Source organism: Babylonia areolata, chromosome 28 (assembly GCF_041734735.1).
Source record: "Babylonia areolata isolate BAREFJ2019XMU chromosome 28, ASM4173473v1, whole genome shotgun sequence".
NCBI lineage: Eukaryota > Metazoa > Mollusca > Gastropoda > Neogastropoda > Buccinidae > Babylonia > Babylonia areolata.
This window is the reverse complement of record NC_134903.1, coordinates 9,074,698-9,094,697: the sequence shown is the minus strand read 5'-3', so window position 1 is coordinate 9,094,697 and position 20,000 is coordinate 9,074,698. Positions and strand designations below refer to the sequence as shown.

At 44.8% G+C, this 20,000-nt stretch overlaps 1 protein-coding gene across 1 annotated transcript in view; it reads right to left on the bottom strand.

The window, feature by feature from the left end:
- Window positions 1-11,942: 11,942 nt before the first annotated feature.
- LOC143301778 (cationic amino acid transporter 3-like) overlaps window positions 11,943-20,000 on the bottom strand; it is a 125,155-nt gene continuing 117,097 nt past the window's right edge. The window contains exons 6-9 of the mRNA XM_076616169.1: window positions 17,329-17,466; window positions 15,603-16,342; window positions 14,775-15,304; window positions 11,943-12,055 (exon numbers count right to left, since the gene is read on the bottom strand). Of these exons, the coding sequence (XP_076472284.1) occupies window positions 11,955-12,055; window positions 14,775-15,304; window positions 15,603-16,342; window positions 17,329-17,466 (1,509 nt within the window). The 3' untranslated portion in view covers window positions 11,943-11,954. The remainder of the gene's footprint in view (window positions 12,056-14,774; window positions 15,305-15,602; window positions 16,343-17,328; window positions 17,467-20,000) is intronic.

Genomic DNA, 20,000 nt, shown 5'->3' with positions numbered 1-20,000 from the left:
AACTGTTTTGTCTGTCTGTCCTCTTCTTCTTTTTCTCCTTCTTCTCCTTCTTCTTCTCCTTCTCCTTAACATTCTCCTTCTTATTCTTCTCCTTCTTCTTCCGTTTCTTCTTCCGTATCTTCTTCTTCTTTTTCTTCTTCTCCTCCTCCTTCTTCTTCTCCATATTCTCCTTCTTCTCCTTCTCCTTAACCTTCTCCTCCTCCTCCTTCTTCTCCTTCTCCATCCTCTCCTTCTTATTCTCCTTAACCTTCTCCTTCTTCTCCTTCTCCATCTTCTCCTTCTCCTTCTCCTTAACCTTCTTCTTCTTCTTCCCCTTCTTCTTCTCCTCCTCCTCCTCCTCCTTCTTCTTCGTCTTCTCTGTTTGTCTGTCTCTCTGTGCTCCTCTCTCCTCCTCTCTCACACTCGTTCACTCGCTCGCTCCATCTGACTCTCTCTCTCTCTCTCTTTCTCTCTCTTATCCACACTTTGTATGACTGTTTTTGCATTGTTTTGTGAGCCCTTGTCTGTGTGTCATTCTGTATGTCTAAGTTATTCATCTCTTCCATTGGTTTTGTTGCTTTTGTCTGGTACAATTCACCTCTGTCGACTGTTAATTAAAAGCGAAAGTTGGACGGTTAAAATGCAAATCATGTCCTCGCAGAGTTTCTGTAACCCCCCACCCCCACCCCCCTAGCCCCTCCACCAACCTCCCCTGGGTCAATACTTGACAACCACTCAATGTTAACTCTCTCCATACGAACGGCGAAAGAGACGACGTTAACAGCGTTTCACCCCAATTACCATCATCAAAATATTGCAAGCGGAACGCTCTTATACTGAAGATGTGAATGTTGACAAAGAATACCACAATTCTGACGACGGAAGCTAAAGGTTGGGTCATTCAGACACCCACTGGACATCAAAGGGGTCTGTGTAGAGGAGAAGAGAGGACTGGCCGTACTGAGTGAGTTAAAGCAGGAACCATGATGGTATCATTTTTCTATGTGTGCGTAGTGTCTATCTCTGTCTCTGTCTCTCTCTGTCTCTGTCTCTCTGTCTCTCTCTCTCTCGCGTTTTCTTTCCCACTCTCCCTGTCTCGCTCTTCCTCTCCCTCTCTCACTTGGCTCATTCTCTCCCTCTCTCTCTCTCTCTCTCTCTCTCTCTCTCTCTCTCAATGAAAGTGTCACTATGGTGAATGCATATAAATACCTTGGGATTTATTTTTCAACCAGACTTAGCTTTCGTTCAGCATGTCAAGATAAAATTAGCAGAGTGAAGAAAACTGTTATGATTATTCTGCAGGCTGCGTATAAGCTGGATTGTAGCTCTTTTAGTTTGTTTGATAAACTGTTTGATTCCCAAGTTCAACCAATAGCACAATATGGTGCTGAAATTTGGGCGTCTCAAAAGGGCTTAGAAATTGAACAAATACATATGTTTGCAGTGAAACGCTTCCTCAATGTTGACAGTCAAACTCCATTTGATCTTGCATACAATGATCTATGGAGGTTTCCAATTTACATAAGTTCTTACATTAGATGTATTAAGAACCATTTAAAATTACTGTGGATGGAAGAAAATAGGTTGCTATATAAAGCCTATAAGACACTGTGCAGTTTAGATAAGCATGGTAAAAAGACATGGGTTACAAATTTTCGTCAGTTTCTGAACACACATGAATTTTCACATGTATGGGCAACCAACGTGTCCAATGCATTCCTGGTTTCATAATAGCTTTCAGACAATTAGTCATTGACTGCAGGTGGCAAGCAGGGCCATATATATACTAGTGATTAATTTGCTAAATATAGACTGTTTAAGACTACGTGTGTGACTGAACCATATCTTATGATTAGAATGAGTAGGTATGTTAAATGTGCATTGACTAAAATTAGATTTGATATTACTTGTTATCATTTGAGATATAGGTCCAAAGGTGAATTTGAAAAAAAAGTCACTTGTGTAATAAGGGAAAAGAAGATGGGATATCCACTTTTTGTTTTGTTGTCTTGCCTTTTCTGGCCATAAATTACAGTTGATGGAACCCAAATATTATAACAGCCCTTGTAGTTTTAGATTAAACTTGTTGTCATCAACCAGAAATGAAACTATCCTCGGTGGGCTCACAGTTTATATTTACAAATCCCTGCAAAGGTTGAACGCTATAATATAGTAGTTGTTTTTTGTTTGTTATTTTTTCTTGTCAGAAAATTTTATGACATGTGTGGCATATTGCTGTCGTATTTGTTTGACTTTGATTTTGTGCAATTTACGGTACACAAAATATTGTTGTTGTGGTAATTAGTTTGACTGTTATGATTTTCTGTATTTCAGTGTACATGTGTCACACCCCTTCAGTAAGGAGTTTTGGCCTTTATTTGAATAAAACATTTCGTTTTTCGTTTTCGTTTTTCCCTCTCTCATTGTTACTCTATCAGTGTGTATGTATGACTGACTGTCTGTTTCTTTATCTCTTTCATTGGTTTTGTCTACTACACTTAAAACGCCTGTCGACTGTTAATGAAAAGTGGAAGGTGGACGGTTAAAATGTAAATCATGTCCTCACAGAGTCTCCGTCCCCCCCCCCCCAACCCTGCCCCCACCCGGCCCCCACGATCATGAAGAATGGTAAGCAGTTATCCCCCCCAACCCTGCCCCCACCCGGCCCCCACGATCATGAAGAATGGTAAGCAGTTATCCCCCCCAACCCTGCCCCCACCCGGCCCCCACGATCATGAAGAATGGTAAGCAGTTATCCCCCCCCCCCCTGCCCCCCTAAACACGTCCATCACAAACAGGACTGCTCCAGTGAACCGTTTCACTGTGAACCAATAGTCACTGTGCTAAGTGAGCCTGCTTTCACTTTTACTGCGTTGACGGCCACAATCATCATTTTTTTTACGCCGTTTTTGTTGGGTTGCGATGAAAGAAAAACAAGCTACAGAAAGCGACAGACCTATTGGTGAGTATGAAAACCTAGTCCTACTCTAAGTGGGTTTCTCCGGCAGACTACTATCACTTCACTTTTCGCCCTTCCGAGCTAGCCGGTCCCTTGCTGATCTAAGACAGCAGGGCCCCCAAAATAAATTAAAAACCCCAAAAATATTAGGGTAAGAGAGGGGGTGGGGAGGAGGAGGGGGCGGGGGGTGGTGGTGTTAGGGGACCTATTATCTAATTAACTACTGATTGGGGGGCACCGTAGACTTAAAGGTGTCCAAGGTGTCTGCTGCTATAGCTGTTTCAGGCAGGTTGTTCCAGTCACGTATCGTTCTGGGGAAGAAGGAATATTGCCTGTATTGGGTTTTACACCTGCTATTCACAGTGTCAAACAGACCGTGGGCACGTGACAGCAGAGGTCCTCTCACACAGTTGACAGAGCAGAAATGACTCACCGACTTGCGCTGGATTTGTGTTTGTTCAGTTAACAGCCAGGAACCATGCTGGTGTTAGGTTTTCGCTGTGTGACGTCTCTGTCCTCTCTGTTTCTCTGTCTCTTGCTGTGAGTTGCGCTATTCACAGCTGTCCAATGGGCCACCGAGTGACAGACAGCTGTGGTCCCCTCACACGGTTGACGGAGCAGAACTGACGACTTGCGCTGGTTTTTGACTCACTTGTGTAAACAAAGTGAGTCTATGTTTTAACCCGGTGTTCGGTTGCCTTTGTGTGTGTGTGTGTGTGTGTGTGTGTGTGTGTGTGTGTGTCCGTGGTAAACTTTAACACTGACATTTTCTCTGCAAATAGTTTGTCAGTTGACAATTTGGCATAAAAATCGGAAAAATTCAGTTCTTTCCAGTCATCTTGTTTAAAACAATATTGCACCTCTGTGATGGGCACAAAAAAAAATAAAAAAAGAAGCCTAATTATATGCAAACTGCATTTACTGTTATATTTATATTTTTTGTATTCTCTAAACTTGGCACTTTGACCTCTTATTCTGACACAACAACAAGAGGAGTCATTATTATCATTTTTTGTTCAAACAGGAACTTCTTTTGCTAAGCATGGAACTTTTATTTATTTTGCAAACGTTTTAGTAAAAAAAAACGGAAATTACTCTGTAATTAATGCTAGTTTTTTTGTTTGTTTGCTCAGTTGTCTTGACAGACAGTCACTTGAAGCAAGAACCACGATGGTATCAGGGTTTCTATGTGTGTGTCGTCCTGGTGTGGTCTCTCTGTCTCTCTCTCTCTCTCTGATTTGTGGTTACTGACCTGCGTGCAGGAATATAGTTTCACCATGCACCATCTCCATGTGTGTGTGTGTGTGTGTGTGTGTGTGTGTGTGTGTGTGTCCCCCCTCTCTCTGTTTCTGTCTCACTCTCTCTCTCTCTCTCGTTCGTCACCCCCCCCCTCCCCCTCTCTCTCTCTCTCCTTATTACTGTCTGTCTGTATGACTGTCTGCGTTTTCCGTCTGCCATTGTCGGTCTGTCATTCTGTGTGTTTCTTCATCTCTTTGATTGATTTTGATACTTTTGTAGCATCAGCAGCAGCAGCAGTAGAAGCAGCGGTCATAGTAAAAGTAGCGGCAGTGGCGGCAGCAGCAGCAGCAGCAGCAGTAGTAGTAGTAGTAGTAGCAGTAGCAGTAGTAGTAGTAGTAGTAGTAGTAGTAGTAGTAGTAATAGGAGAAGTAGTACCACCATTAACAGCAGCAGCAGCACCATCAGTAGGGGAGGAGGAGGAAGAATGAAAATGGAATGAGAAGAAAATAGAGGGGAAAAACAAGAAGAAGCAGAAGAAGAAGGAGAAGGTTAAGGAGAAGAAGAAGGAGAGGAAGAAGAAGGAGAAGGGGAAGGAGGAGAAGAGGAGGAGGAGAAGAAGAAGAAGACGAAGAAGGTTAAGGAGAAGAAGGAGAAGAAGAAGGAGGAGGAGGAAAAGAAGAAGGGGAAGAAGGAGAAAGAGAAGAAGAAGGTTAAGGAGAAGAAGAAGAGAAAGGAGAAGGAGGAGAAGGTGGTTAAGGAGTAGGAGAAGAAGGAGAAGGTTAAGGAGAAGAAGAAGAAGAAGGAGAAGATGGAGAAGGAGAAGATGGAGAAGAAGGAGAAGGTTGAGAAGAAGACGAAGAAGAAGGAGAGGAGGAGGAGGAGAAGGAGAAGAAGGAGAAGAAGAAGAAGGAGAAGAAGAAGAAGAAGAAGAAGAAGAGAGAGAGAGAGAGAGGAGGAGGAGGAGGAGGAGAAGAAGTAGGTTAAGGAGAAGAAGGAGAGAAAGAAGAAGGAGGAGAAGGAGAAGATGGAGAAGGAGAAGAAGTAGGTTAAGGAGAAGGAGAAGAAGGAGAAGAAGACGAAGAAGAAGGAGAAGAAGAACAACAACAAGAAGAAGAAGGTTAAGGAGAAGAAGAAGAAGAAGGTTAAGAAGAAGAAGAAGAAGAAGAAGAAGAAGAAGAAGAAGAAGAAGAAGAAGAAGAGAAACACATAGACAAAACAGTTGGACAAACAGAGACAGGTTGAGGCACACTGAAGCGATCTTTTGATTTATACGTTTATTGACGTGAGATGACCAACACAGACGTGAAAACAAAGAAGATAATAATTAGAATCAACGGCTTCCCATTTACATCCAGATGATTTACAATATGTTGCTCAGTATCGGGAAAAAAAATACAATGAGAGAGAGAGAGAGAGAGAGAGAGAGAGAGAGAGAGAGAGAGAGAGAGAGAGAGAGAGAGAGAGAGAGAGAGAGAGAGAGAGAGAGAGAGAGCGAATGAGACAGAGACAGACAGACAGACAGACACACAGACACACACACACACACACACACACACACACACACACACACACACACACACACACACACACACACACAAAGAGACAGACAGACAGACACATAATCCATTCAAATGATACAAGTTCATCTTTGTATCTTCGAACAAACGAAGCAACCAAACAAACAAACGACAACAACAACAACAACGAAAACCGCAAAGCATCACTTTCCCCCACGTGTTTACAAAAGGTGGTTAATTTAGACCTTAAAGATACGAAAATAAAGTAATACCTGATATCAGAAACGAAACAAAACAGACAAACAAACAAACAAACAACGACAACGACGACAACAACAACAGGTTAATGGGAAGGTAAAGACAACACCAGAACCCAAGGTTCAAGAAATGAAAGTGTGTGTGTGTGTGTGTGTGTGTGTGTGTGTGTGTGTGTGTGTGTGTGTGTGTGTGTGTGTGTGTGTGTGTGTGTGTGTGTGTGTGTGTGTGTGTGAGGGAGACGGAGAGAGAGACAGAAACACAGAGACAGACAGACAGACAGACACAGACAGAGACAGAGACAGACAGAAGAAAGAGAGAGAAGAGAGAGAGACAGAGACAGGTCATATAATTAATTAGCAAGTCTCAGCCCTCTATACAATGGGTACGTGTGCGACTTGCACGCATCAGAATAATACCAAACCAAACCAAACGATAATTAGATAAAACGAAACAAGATCACATTAGACAAAACAGAATTAGACCAAATCAAATCAAATAATTGATCAGACAGAATTAGCAAACAAGATAAATTAAAGTAATAAAAGAAAAAAAAGAAAAGGAAAACTATAATTTCCTTCCACAGTGTATACGGATTAAAAAAAAAAAAAGTAGTTTGAAAGTGTGTGTGTGTGTGTGTGTGTGTGTGTGTGTGTGTGTGTGTGTGTGAGGGGGGAGGGGGTGTATCGGGGGAAGGGTCGGGCGGGATGAGGGAGAAGCCATACCTTCCCAGACCAACCCAGCGGCAAATGAAGTCGCTATGATAAGAATTTTTATCAGATGCAAAGAGCATTGTTTATTTCTGATGATGGCTCCATCATCAGTCTGCAGCAAACAAAAACAAAAACGAAAGCAAAACAAAAGAAAACAAAAAAAAACAACAAAAAAAAAAAAAACAAAAACACCCCAAAAAAAACAACCAAACAAACAAACAAAAAAACCTGTGGCAGATTTTTTTTTTTTTTTCTTCTTAGGTTTAATGCCAGAAAAATACTATCATCATTTATGTTGTGTTTCATATAGTTTGTACTCTGTTTCTGATAGTTATATTATTTTTTAATTGTCTATGTTTAATCCTGGTGTAAAATACTATTGCTCTTATAAATTATAATATCCCCCATGCCCCGAAAGGGGTGAAAGGATGAAATGTTCTTGATTCTATCTTTTTTCTTTTTTTTTTTAATTATGCGATAACTGGAGCATAGTTATGACAACATTAAGACCATTATCATTATTGGTAATAATAGATAAAATGTAACAGCAGTATCAGTAACAGCGGTATATGTATGTATGTATGTATGTATGTATGTTTTATGTGTGTATGTGTGTATCTACGTACAGTAGTAGTAGAGTTTTTTCAGGTACACTTTATAGTCTTGTAGGGAAAAAAATATACGAGGCACACAGGATGTATTGACTCAAGTAAGTCAATATGTAAGTATAATAAGTAAGTAGATAAATGAACAAATAGATAGCATATACTAAATAGCATTTTACTACTACGACTACTACTACTGCTGCTGCTGTTGCTACTACTACTACTGCTGCTACAAATGTACATACACCGCTGCGTGTGGGTGGGTGTGAGCGAGATCGAACTTTTTTTGTAATCAGGAATGACTGGACCAAAATGAGCCCATCATTATTTTTGTTGTGTATGCGGGTGTGGGTTTTTTTTGTTTGTTGTTGTTGTTGTTGTTGTTTTTCCCCAAGTCTTTGGCTGTGTTCTGTTCTTGTCTGTTAACGATTATGTACTGAATATTTGGAGACGTTTTCCCTTGCAACACCTGTGGGGAGTGCTGCGCATCCAGAATCGGCCTCTTCTCCATATATGAGGACACACACCGACAGATAAGCCTGCCTGACTACTCATCCGTCGGACCGACGGGAGACTCCATCACTGAATATTTGCTTGCCGTCCACATCACAGAAAGTCATCATTATCAGAAAGTACGTTTCCCACGTAACCATATTTATGCCCTCCAGTTCAGAACACCTTTCGCTTTATTATTGTGTTTAGATTTTTCGATGATTAGACGACCCCCGAAAACAGAGTATGGCGGGGGGGTGGGGGTGGGGGTTAAAAAACTGCCAAACACGTAAAAGTGCACGTGAGAGTCACAGCCTACGAACTAAGAAGATTAGTAGTAGTCTGTGTGTATGTCAAACTCTCCTGACCAGGTTATTGCTTTTGAAAATAGATACATAGACAGTAAGGCTGGCGTCACTACGTTCGGATAAGATCCATTTTACCAGAGGACAACGCATTATGTCGCCTTTTTTTTTTTATTTATTTATTTATTTATTTTTTACGGTGCGCCAAGTGCGTGCTGCAAACGTGACCTCATCTGAAGGGACTGGAGATTCAGTTTGATTTGCCATTCAATCTTTTGAAGACACGACCCTCACGGACACTGTGTTGGCAAATAAGCGTCTTTAATACCCTTTTTAGCCACCTTCCTCCTATAATTATAGAAATAAATGAATAAAGAATGATTGAAAGAAAGATAGATAGATAGAGGGGAGAAGAAGAGAGAGAGAAAGGCATACACAACGACAGACAGACAGACAAAGAAATACAAAGACATAGAAACAGACAGCGACAGACAAATGTACAGAGAGACAGAAAGGACTGGGGAAAAAAAAGAATAAGAAAACGAATAAACCCATATTCAGCTGACTGAAATCCTACCCACAGTTACGAGCTGGTATTAAAAAAGGGAATGTGCATCACCTCATATTTTCATGACAATAAGTGCTCTCTCTCTCTCTTTGTCTATCTGTCTCTGTATCTGTCTGTCTGTCTGTCTGTCTGTCTCTCTCTCTCCTGGTGTGTGTTTGTGTTTTGTTAGTGTGTGTGTGTGTGTGTGTGTGTGTGTGTTACTCGCTTCCGTTTCGTACAGATGTGAGCGATGTTGTGTCTCTCAGTTTGACGCTGTGCTATACTTGTATATTATACATGTATTAAGTATAACAACATTTATATGCGTATGTGTTTGTGTGTCTCTTAGATCAACGACAGATGTGTAAGTTGGCCAAAGTGCTAATGTCTTCACTGTTGGAATATAAAGATTCATTCATTCATTAATTCATTCCTCTCTCTCTCTCTCTCTCTCTCTCTCTCTCTCTCTCTCTCTCTCTCTCTCTCTCCTCTCTCTCTCTCTGTGTCTCTGTCTCTCAGTATTTTTGTGAACCATCATCTCACCTGTAGGGTCTCTCGGACATGTTTTTAATTAGTCATTAGTCATTTTGTATAGGGAATGAAACGGGAAAAAAAGAAAAGAAAAAAAAAACAAAAAACACACACAAAAAACCAACTACAACAACCGCACACTGAATTAAAAAACAAAATTATAAAATAAATTAATATTCATTATTTCATCCATAACACACCATTGCCGTCAGTACAATGGACGACTAGTACCCTATATCTACGTGTGCAATATACAAACACACACACAGACACAGACACACAGACACAGGGACATACAGACACAAACACAGACTCTCTCTCTCTCTCTCTCTCTCTCTCTCTCCAGCAGCTCATTTACAGACTATGAAGTGACTTCATTTTAAACACAGTGTATACGAACCCATCTCCTCTTCCCCCATCCCTATTCCCCAATCCCTCTTCCCCTTCCCCAATGTGTATGTACGCCTATGGCCGAAACACGTTAAACCATCTGAATCTGAATCTCTCTCTCTCTCTCTCTCTCTCTCTCAACAGATCTTTATCCAATATATGTAAGTTCTGCTGTGAACTGTATTCGCCTCTGACTTAAATTGTTGCAAATGGATGAGAACAGAATACCATATAAAATATCTGTAAAATGTTATGTGATTTAGATAGTAAGGGGAAGAATAACTGGGTAACGAAAGTTCGTCTTTGTTTGTTTGAACATGCATTTGGTTTTGTGTGGAAGTGTTAATAGCTTTATATACGTTTTTCGCCAAAGGCTTATTGATTGTAGATGGCAAACGTGGCATAGTCACATTCATACTAATGATAGATTTGCTATGTATAGAACTTTCTGTAATGTACCGGATGTATACTCTTATCTATTGCAAGATAGGCATTTTAAACGTGTAACGACAAGATTTAGATTAGGACTATCAGAATTGACAATACATCATTTTTAGATACAGAAATTGTTGTGCTAATGATCTGATCTGTCCTGTATGTCGCGGAGCCCAGGAAAACTATGTACATTTTGTTTTTTGTTGTCCAGCACTAGAAAATATACGTCAAATGTTTATTAAACCTAAATACTACGAACATCCATCTCTGTTTAAGTTTAGTTTGTTGATGTCGTCAAGCAATACAAATAAAGTTATTGATTTTTTCCATGTTCTTATATAAGGCATTCAAACTGAGAGAAATCGCTGCTTCGTAAAGCCAATATAATGTATGTTTTGTTGTCATGTTAATTTGCTTATGTTTCGTTAAACTGTATCATGTTCACGTATACCCCTTCACTTGGGGTTGGGGCCTGAATGTGAATAAAACATTCCGATTCTCTCTCTCTCTCTCTCTCTCTCTCTCTCTCTCTCTCTCTCTCTCTCTCTCTCTCTCACTCACAGAATTGAATGACTTACGACAGAATTATATTCCTAAAAAATACAAGCTTTACCCGTCGATGACTAGGTTTTAGCATTTGATGCAAGACGAGCATTGCCTCCATGACATTGGAAGATACATTTATTATGCAAACCGACGTCGTTAATGCTTTTTTTTTCTTTTTCTTTTTTCTTTTTTTTTGTGTGTTCATAGTATACTATAACAAAGACTCACTCTGACATTGTCCGCACGATCTGTTGTAACGGGTCATATGGCCTTTTCAATAAAATTCTTGCGTTCTTGCGTTCTCTCTCTCACTCTCTCTCTCTCTCTCTCTCTCTCTCTCTCTCTCTCTCTCTCTCTCTCTCTCTCTCTCTCTCTCTCTCTCTCTCTCACATACAAACATGAAAGAAAACATGCACTTGAGCACGAACATAATACTTCCCCCCAAAAAAAACAAACAACAACAACAAAAAAACAAAACAAAACAAAACAAACAAACAAACAAACAAACCAATCCGACATTTGTAAGATAGAATTGACTTGTCCTGAAAAAGGAGATGCCTCCATCATGATACAATGGACTGAGTCAAATACAGCAGTGGCCCATATTCCCAGCAGGTGGTGGGTAGTTCATGGTGATTGTTTGTTATTAGAAATGTCAGCATAGGCAGGTATACATCCTTTGGGGGAAGGCTCCTTCTTAGACAGGTTATTGAAGAAAACAATGAATTTTATAGATACACACATAAATCAATGAGCAATCAAATAAATCGATAAGGGCATGGATAAATAAATAAATAAATGAATAGATAAATAAATACACGAATGAATGAATGAATAAATAAATAAATAGATAAATAAATAAATAAATAAAGTTTAACAAATTTTGAAAAAAAATTTCTGGAGTTTCAACACCAAAATTCATCGTCTTGATCTTCGTCGTCCTCATAGTATTTATCAAAATTAGATATACTTCTTCTTCTTCCTCGTTCGCCTCCCGTTAGATGAGCAGCCCGGTGTCCTCGATGAAGGCTGCCGTCCGTCGCAGCTCCTCCAGGGTGCCGTGCAGCTTGGCTTCCACTGCTGTCAGTGTTGGCCAGTACTTCCTCCTGGATGCTGCATGCGTCGTACAGTCTTGAAGGATGTGGTCGGTTGTCATTGGTCCCTCACCACAAGGGCACTCTCCACTCTTTCCAATGTTAAATATTGTGTGCATGTGGTGGAGTAGATGATAAATAAATAAATAAATAAATAAATAAATAAATAAATACAAAGATAAATAAACCACACACATACAAAAAACAACAACAAAAAAACAACAACAAAAAAACAAAACAAAACAACAACACATAAATAAATAGATAAGGATGATTTAACATCGAGCCTCGAAACCCACACTTTTTTCGTCTTGACGTCACTTCGTGATGAAGTCACACATATGACGTTAATGAGTCCTGTTGGAAATGTCGAACAGAACAACTTCCTGTTCGTCCTCAGACCGATGGATGCTGTTTCGGATTCCGTACGTGAAGTAGATCACCAACCCTGCACACACACACACACACACACACACACACACACACACACACACACACACACACACACACACGCACGCATACACACACACATACACACACACGCACACACACACACACACACACACACACACACAAATGAATAAATTCTAGGAAACTGAAATTTGCTGGGACATTGAGGATAAATATGGATTACTTAATTAAATTATGGATATATCTAGAAAATTAGTTTGGTTTATTAACAAGCATTAAGAAAAGAAATATATTAAGTCAAATCCAATAGGCAAAGCCTTCAAGACTCACTTGTGCATCGCGCAAAAACGAGAAAAACGAGGTCATATCGATTCTTACCAAACACAACCTACCTTCTAGAAACTCAGCGGGAAGCGGTTTTTAGAATTTTTGGATTTCGGACTGAATCTCAACGATATGAACCGTTAACTCACTCAGTACGGCCAGTCCTCTCTTCTCCTCTACACAGACCCCTCGGCTGTCCAGTGGGTGTCTGAATGACCCAACCTTTAGCTTCCGTCGTCAGAATTGTGGTATTCTTTGTCCACATTCACCTCTTCAGTATAAGAGCCTTCCGCTTGCAATATTTTGATGATGGTTATTGGGGTGAAACGCTGTTAACGTCGTCTCTTTCGCCGTTCGTATGGAAAGAGTTAATGATCCGGAAATACGGCATGTTTCGTGAAAGTTACAACCTATTATTGGTACGGCTATGAAGATTTTTTTTTTTCCATACTATGTTTCAGCCAAATTTGGTATTGGCAGACAAAGTATTTCCAGAGAAAATGGCAATGTCAAAGTTTACCATGGACACACACACACACACACACACACACACACACACACACACACACACACACACACACACACAACCGAGCACCGGGTTATAACATAGACTCACTTTGTTTACACAAGTGAGTGAAATTTTTTTTTAAGTTTGTGGTAAAGGAGACCTTGCCATCACCTGAAGTGCACTGCTATATAATTATGTCCGCTTTCTCCACTTCTGTAGAGATCGTATTCCACAGACTCACACCCAGCCAGCAGAAACTACTGCGTGTGATAGTCAATCGTGTCCGACTATGACCATCAGAACAGCAGAGGAGGCAACTGCTGTTCTGACTATTTGGGCTAGAATTTGATTATAGTGGAGAGTGTCTTGCCCAAATTACATCCCCACTCTCTCGGCCAAGAGGGCTTTAGGACAGTTCGTGTTGGGGATGGTTCCCAAAGGCCAACAAGCCCACAAGGCTGCGGCACTAAGAGCCAGTGCAAATTTGCCTCCTAGTTTGAGTGTCATAGTCCTTCACAAAAGACTAAGCTGTAAATAGTTTCCCATAGACTGGAGAAACCATTGATAATACAGCTCTCACTGTTGGCCCAAATGTAAACTTATGTCAATCTGTGATATAAGCCGAGTATTGACTGCACGGTCAATTCAATTTCTCTTTCATGTACATTCTAGTTAATTCAGTGCCTTTGTTGTTCCACAGGCCTGTTGTTTAGTCTGCCAAAGGCTACGCTGGACAGGACACGTTGTCCGCATGACAGACAGCAGGATCCCGAAGATGCTCTTGTATGGCCAGCTGAAGGAAGGCCACCGCGAACTTGGAAGACCCTGGAAGCGCTTCAAGGACACCTTGAAGACAAACCTCAAAGCCTGTGACATCGCTTCCTAGGAAACTGATGCCCTTGTTCGCTCTCGCTGGAGGATGCTGTGCTCTAGTGGCATAAAGACGTTTGGAAACAAGAGAACGCTGGCCATTAAGGAGAAGCGTGAGCGAAGGAAGCAGGGCTCAACTTCTGGAGACCTTTTCCTACACACAGCACATGCCCACACCCACAACACCCCACCAATCCCCCACACACCCACACACTCATCCATCCTCTTTTCCCCACCCACCCACACAAACCACACATCACACCCACAACACCCTCGTCCCCAACCCCCCAAACACAAACGACACACCACAAAATCCACACCCCGTCAACACCCCGTCAACCTTCGCCACACACCACAGACACACACAGACACACAGACACAGACACAGACACAGACACACACACACACACACACACACACACACACACACACACACACACATCTTCCACACCCCCTCTCCCACCGCTCCCCACACACGCCGATCCCCCCCCCCTCCCCAATCTACACTCATACACCAATCTCCTCCCCCCACAGACACCCCAACACACCCTTCCCCCCATCCACCCCACACCACACACACACACACACACACACACCAAAACCTCAACACCCCGTCAACCCCTCTACACACACCACACACATACTCACTCCCACTTACTCCCCACCCCAACACACCACACACCCACACCAACAACACCCCCCCCCCCCCCCCCTACACTCATACATCCATCTCCTCCCCTCTCACCACCACACCCACCACCACACCCCCTTACCACCGCCCACCTCAACCCCCCTCCCCACCACCCGCACCCACAACACCTCCATAACCCCCCTCCATCACACGCCACACCCACACACACACCACACGCCCTTACCACCATCTTCCTCTACCCTCACTCTCCCCCCTACCCACACAACTCCTTTCCCCCGCCACAGCAACATCCAGCACACACACACACACACACACACACACACACACACACACACACAACACCACCCCCCATCTCCCCTTCCCCCCACCCCACCCACCCACACCACACCCTTCCACCATTACCAGCAGCCGTCCACACGGCGAACCGGAGCCAGGCGAGGCAAGGGAGCGAGGCCAGCATGAGGCACGTTAGCACTACGGCCAGGAGTGGCACGAGCGGCACGTAGGGCGCCTTGAAGTGGAGCCGGACCTCGCTCTGAGGCTGACGGGCCACTCCCAGACCCGAGGCCACCAAGAGGGCCGAGCACGCGCTCACGGACGTCACCGCCCACCACGAGGACCCCGGGTCCGAGGGCCAGGCCGCGCTCGTGGCGGCGAGGCACGTGGAGGCCAAGAGGAAGACGAGGAGGAGGTGGCGCGTGCTGGCCCACGAGGCGGCGTCCGGCACCAGCTTGGCGCAGGAGGAGAGCTGCACCAGGGAGGAGAAGGTGGTGGTGGAGGAGGAGTTAGGGTGGTGGTGGTGGTGGTGGTGGTTGTCGTGGTTGTGGTGTTGGTGGTACGTCTGGGTCGCTCTCCTGAATTGTTGAAGGTCTGGAGGTCCAGCCGAGAAGGAGGATGACGAAGGTGTTGGTGTTCTCCTCCTGCTGCTTCTCCTGAAGTTGTAGGAGCGGGGAGGTTTCTCCAGCGATCTGGGTCTTCTTCGCCTTCATCGTCGTCGTCAGCGTCAAGGCCTTTCCCTCTCCATCGTGTACAGCACCGACCTCACCCGTTGTTGTGGGCGTCCTCTGTTGCTGTTGCTGTTGGTGTTGGTGTTGGTGTCTGTCTGTGGTTGGCGGTGGTGGTGGTGGCGTGGTTGTTGTTGTTGTGGTATCATGATGGCGGTGGTTGTGGATATGGGTACTGCTGTTGTTGTTGTTGTTATTATTGTTGCGGTTGCTAGGGAGGAGGGACGACGCGTCCTGGTAATGGTGTAGCCTCAGATCCCCGTTCGCCATCAACACCAGTTTGTGGGACTGGGCCCCATCTCCACCACCACCACCACCTCCACCATACCCTCCCCCGACCCCGCACCCCAGTGGTGGTAGCGCCTCCTCCATCGAGGCGGCGGAGGCAGCATCCAGGTCGGAGTACTCCCTGCACAGTCCCACGGGGTCCGGGCGGTAGCGCACGTGCAGCACAATCACGGCGGAGGTCAAGAACTGCAGCACAGTGCCCAGCGCCGACATCTCGATCAGACAGCCGAAGTCCAAGGTCAAGGCCAGCAAGGACGCCAACAACCCGGACAGCAGCGCTCCCAACAAAGGGATGGAGGTCAAGGCCACCTTGCTCAGACACCCCGGCAGCAGCCCGTCCTTAGCCATGCTGTGCAGAATCCGAGGCGGGTGGAACAGCCCGCTCATCGCCGAGGCCAGCAACCCCAACAGGGCCCCCGCGCCGATCACGTGGTTGGCGGCGTAGATGCCTTTGGTCTCGAAGGCGCGCGCGATGGGCGCGTTCTCCGCGAGGTCCTGCCAGGGGCAGGCAAGAGTCAGCGCCGAGGTGGCCAGGAGGAGGGTGAGGAAGAGCAAAGCGGTGGTGAGAGGGAGGGCGGAGGGGAGATGGCGGGAGGGGTCGCGGGTCTCCTGGCTGGCTCCGGCCACCTGGTCCACCCCCGTGAAGACCGACATCATCAGCGAGGCCCCCGACAACGTCTGCACATAATTATTATTATAGTTATGATTATGTATATACATATATGCATGACGCACACGCATGTGTGCAGCACGCACGTATGAGCGCCATCGCGTACACATGTATACGCGTGTGTGTGTGTGTGTGTGTGTGTGTGTGTGTGTGTGTGTGTGTTAGTGAATGAGTGTGTGTGCGTGTGCGTGCGTGCGTGCGTGCGTGTGTGTGTGTGTGTGTGTGTGTGTGTGTGTGTGGTGATAAAAATACTTAATGGTTTATCTAAGCTCTGAGGCCAAATGATTAACATACGTGATGATGATGATGATGATGATGATGATGATGATGATGATGATGATGATGATGTGTGTGTGTGTGTGTGTGTGTGTGTGTGTGTGTGTGTGTGATAGATAGATAGATAGATAGATAGATAGATAGAGAGAGAGAGAGAGAGAGAGAGAGAGAGAGAGAGAGAGAGATTATGACTGTGCGTGCGTGCGTAATTATGAGAGAGCGTCTGTGTATGTGCCTGTGTGAAAAAAATGGTTTAATTCTTTAAGTTGTTATGCCTTTGGCCCATATAAGTGACTTATGTTATGTACATGATGAGGTACACAATGACGCACGCGCGTTTGAGTGTGTGTGTGTGTGTGTGTGTGTGTGTGTGTGTGTGTGTGTGTGTGTGTGTGTGTGTGTGTGTGTGTGTGTGTGTGAATGTTTCTTTACATGTGTGCACACGCGTGCATGCGTATGCGTATTTCTGAGTGTGTGTGTGTGTGTGTGTGTGTGTGTGTGTGTGTGTGTGTGTGTGTGTGGGTGGGTGTGTGGGTGGGTGTGGGTGTGCGTGCGAGCGTGTGTGTGCGCGCGCGCGCGCGCTCGCGTTGCGCCCGCGCACGTGTGCATGTTTACTTACATATGTGTGCACGGGTACGTGCGTGTGTATGCATGTTTATGATCGTGCGTGTATATACAAATACATGTAAGTGAACGGCTGTGTGCTGGCATGACATACCCCGGCAAAGCCGAAGGCGAAGAAGCCGGGTGGGCGGGTCCAGTTGTGGGCCTGCACGTGGAAGTACCCGACACACACCAGGGCCAGGAGCACCAGTCCTGACGTCACGGCCAGACACAGCGTCACCACGCTGAACGCCTGTAACAGACACCGTCACCGTCACACACACACACACACACACACACACACACACGTATGCGCGCACACACACACACAAACACACACTGATTTCCCTATCCATAATCAGGTCTGTATGACTGTATATATGTCAACAAGGGATTTCCCTGTCCATCACCGGTTGTGCAAGGATGTAAGTTAGTGGATGGTGTGAGTGAACGTAAATAGGTCAACAAGGGATTTCCCTGTCAACCATGAGTTATGCATGGATGTAAGCGAGTGGGTGGTGTGAGTGGATGTAAATAGGTCAACAAGGGATTTCCCTGTCAACCATGAGTTATGCATGGATGTAAGCGAGTGGGTGGTGTGAGTGGATGGAAATAGGTCAACAAGGGATTTCCCTGTCCACCATCGGTTGTGCAAGGATGTAAGTTAGTGGATGGTGTGAGTGAATGTAAATAGGTCAACAGGGGATTTCCCTGTCCACTATCAGTTGTGCATGGATGTAAACGAGTGGGTGGTGTGAGTAGATGGTTTCAGTTTCAGTTTCACTTTCTCAAGGAGGCGTCACTGCGTTCGGACAAATCCATACACGCTACACCACATCTGTTGAGCAGATGCCTGACCAGCAGCATAACCCAACGCGCTTAGTCAGGCCTTGAGTGCATGCTTACATATTTGTGTACCTATGAAAGTGGATTTCATTTTACGTAATTTCGCCAGAGGACAACACTCTCGTTGCCATGGGTTCTTTTTCAGTGCGCCAAGTGCGTGCTGCACACGGGACCTCGGTTTATCGTCTCATCCGAAAGACTAGACGCTCAGTTTGATTTTCCAGTCAAACTTAGGAGAAAGGGCGAGAGCGGGATTCGAACCCACACCCTCACGGACTCTCTGTATTGGCAGCTGAGCGTCTTAACCATTCTGCCACCTTCCTCCTAGATGGAAATAGGTCAACAAGGGGTTTTCCTGTCAACCATCCGCTGTGCTTGGATGTAAGTTAGTGGATGGTGTGAGTGGATGTAAATAGGTCAACAAGGGATTTCCCTGTCAACCATGAGTTATGCATGGATGTAAGCGAGTGGATGGTGTGAGTGAATGTAAATAGGCCAAGAAGGGATTTCCCTGTCAACCATGAGTTATGCATGGAAGTAAGCGATTGGGTGGTGTGAGTGGATGTAAATAGGTCAACAAGGGATTTCCCTGTCAACCATCAGTTGTGCATGGATGTAAGTTAGTGGATGGTGTGAGTGAATGTAAATAGGTCAACAAGGGATTTCCCTGTCCATCATCGGTTGTGCATGGATGTGAGTTGATGGTGTGAGTGGATGTAAAATAGGTCAACAAGGGATTTCCCTGTCAACCATCAGTTGTGCTTGGATGTAAGGTAGTATATGGTGTGAGTGGATGTAATTAGGTCAACAAGGGCGTTAGTACATAACAAGATACGAACATAAATCGAAAACCATACACAAACACAGATACAGTAGAAATTAGGATACATACAAGTGCATATCAATATAAAAACCTGTGCATACTTACACGTGCACGCACTGCACACACACACACACACACACACACACACACACACACACTCTCTCTCTCTCTCTCTCTCTCTCTCTCTATCTCTATGTCTCTCTCTCTCTCTCTCTCTCACACACACACACACACACACACACACACACGTTTGAACAGAAGCTGCATGTTACATGTGGATGGGGCTGATGACTAGATCTTCAGGTAGATGGCTGTTGATTGTCTCTGTGTCTAGGTGTTGATATGTCAACAGTGTGGGTGTTGGGTGGGGTGGCGGGGCTGGGTGCGTGGATGTGTGTGTGGGGTGTGTGGAGGGGGTGTGTATGTGTGTGGGCGGGCGTGCGTGGGTGCGTAACTGGAGTCCTATTGATCGATAGCGCCCAAAGGCAGTTCTCAGTCGGCCCGACCTGGGGTAGTGAACCTGTTGTGCAAATAAAAATGTGTTTGTGAAGCGCTCAGAGCTTCATCTCTGACCGAGGTATGCGCTAATCAAGTCTCGTCATCGTCGTTATCATCATCATCATCATCATCATCATCATCACCTCACCACCACTACCACCACCACCACCATCAGCAGCAGCACCAGCACCACCACCATCATCATAATCATCATCATCATTACCTCACCACCACCACCATCACCACCACCATCACCAACATAGTCATCATCGTCGTCATCATCACCACTACAACCCCCCCCCCCCCCCCCCCCTAAAAGGAGACCACAAGAGCAGTTAATAAACCCGCAACTCTGAATGAAAGGAATCAGTTGTTGAACACAGAAGGGAACGAGTGGATAAAACAGACTCCGTATCTCCTGCCGAACGATCCTGAAGGCACAGACGATGAAGATGTGGTATGATGGCCTAGAGGTAACGCGTTCGCCTAGGAAGCGAGAGAATCTGAGCGCACTGGTTCGAATCACGGCTCAGCCGCCGAAATTTACTCCCCCTTCACTAGACCTTGTGTGGTGGTCTGGACGCTAGCCATTCGGATGAGACGATAAACTGAAGTCCCGT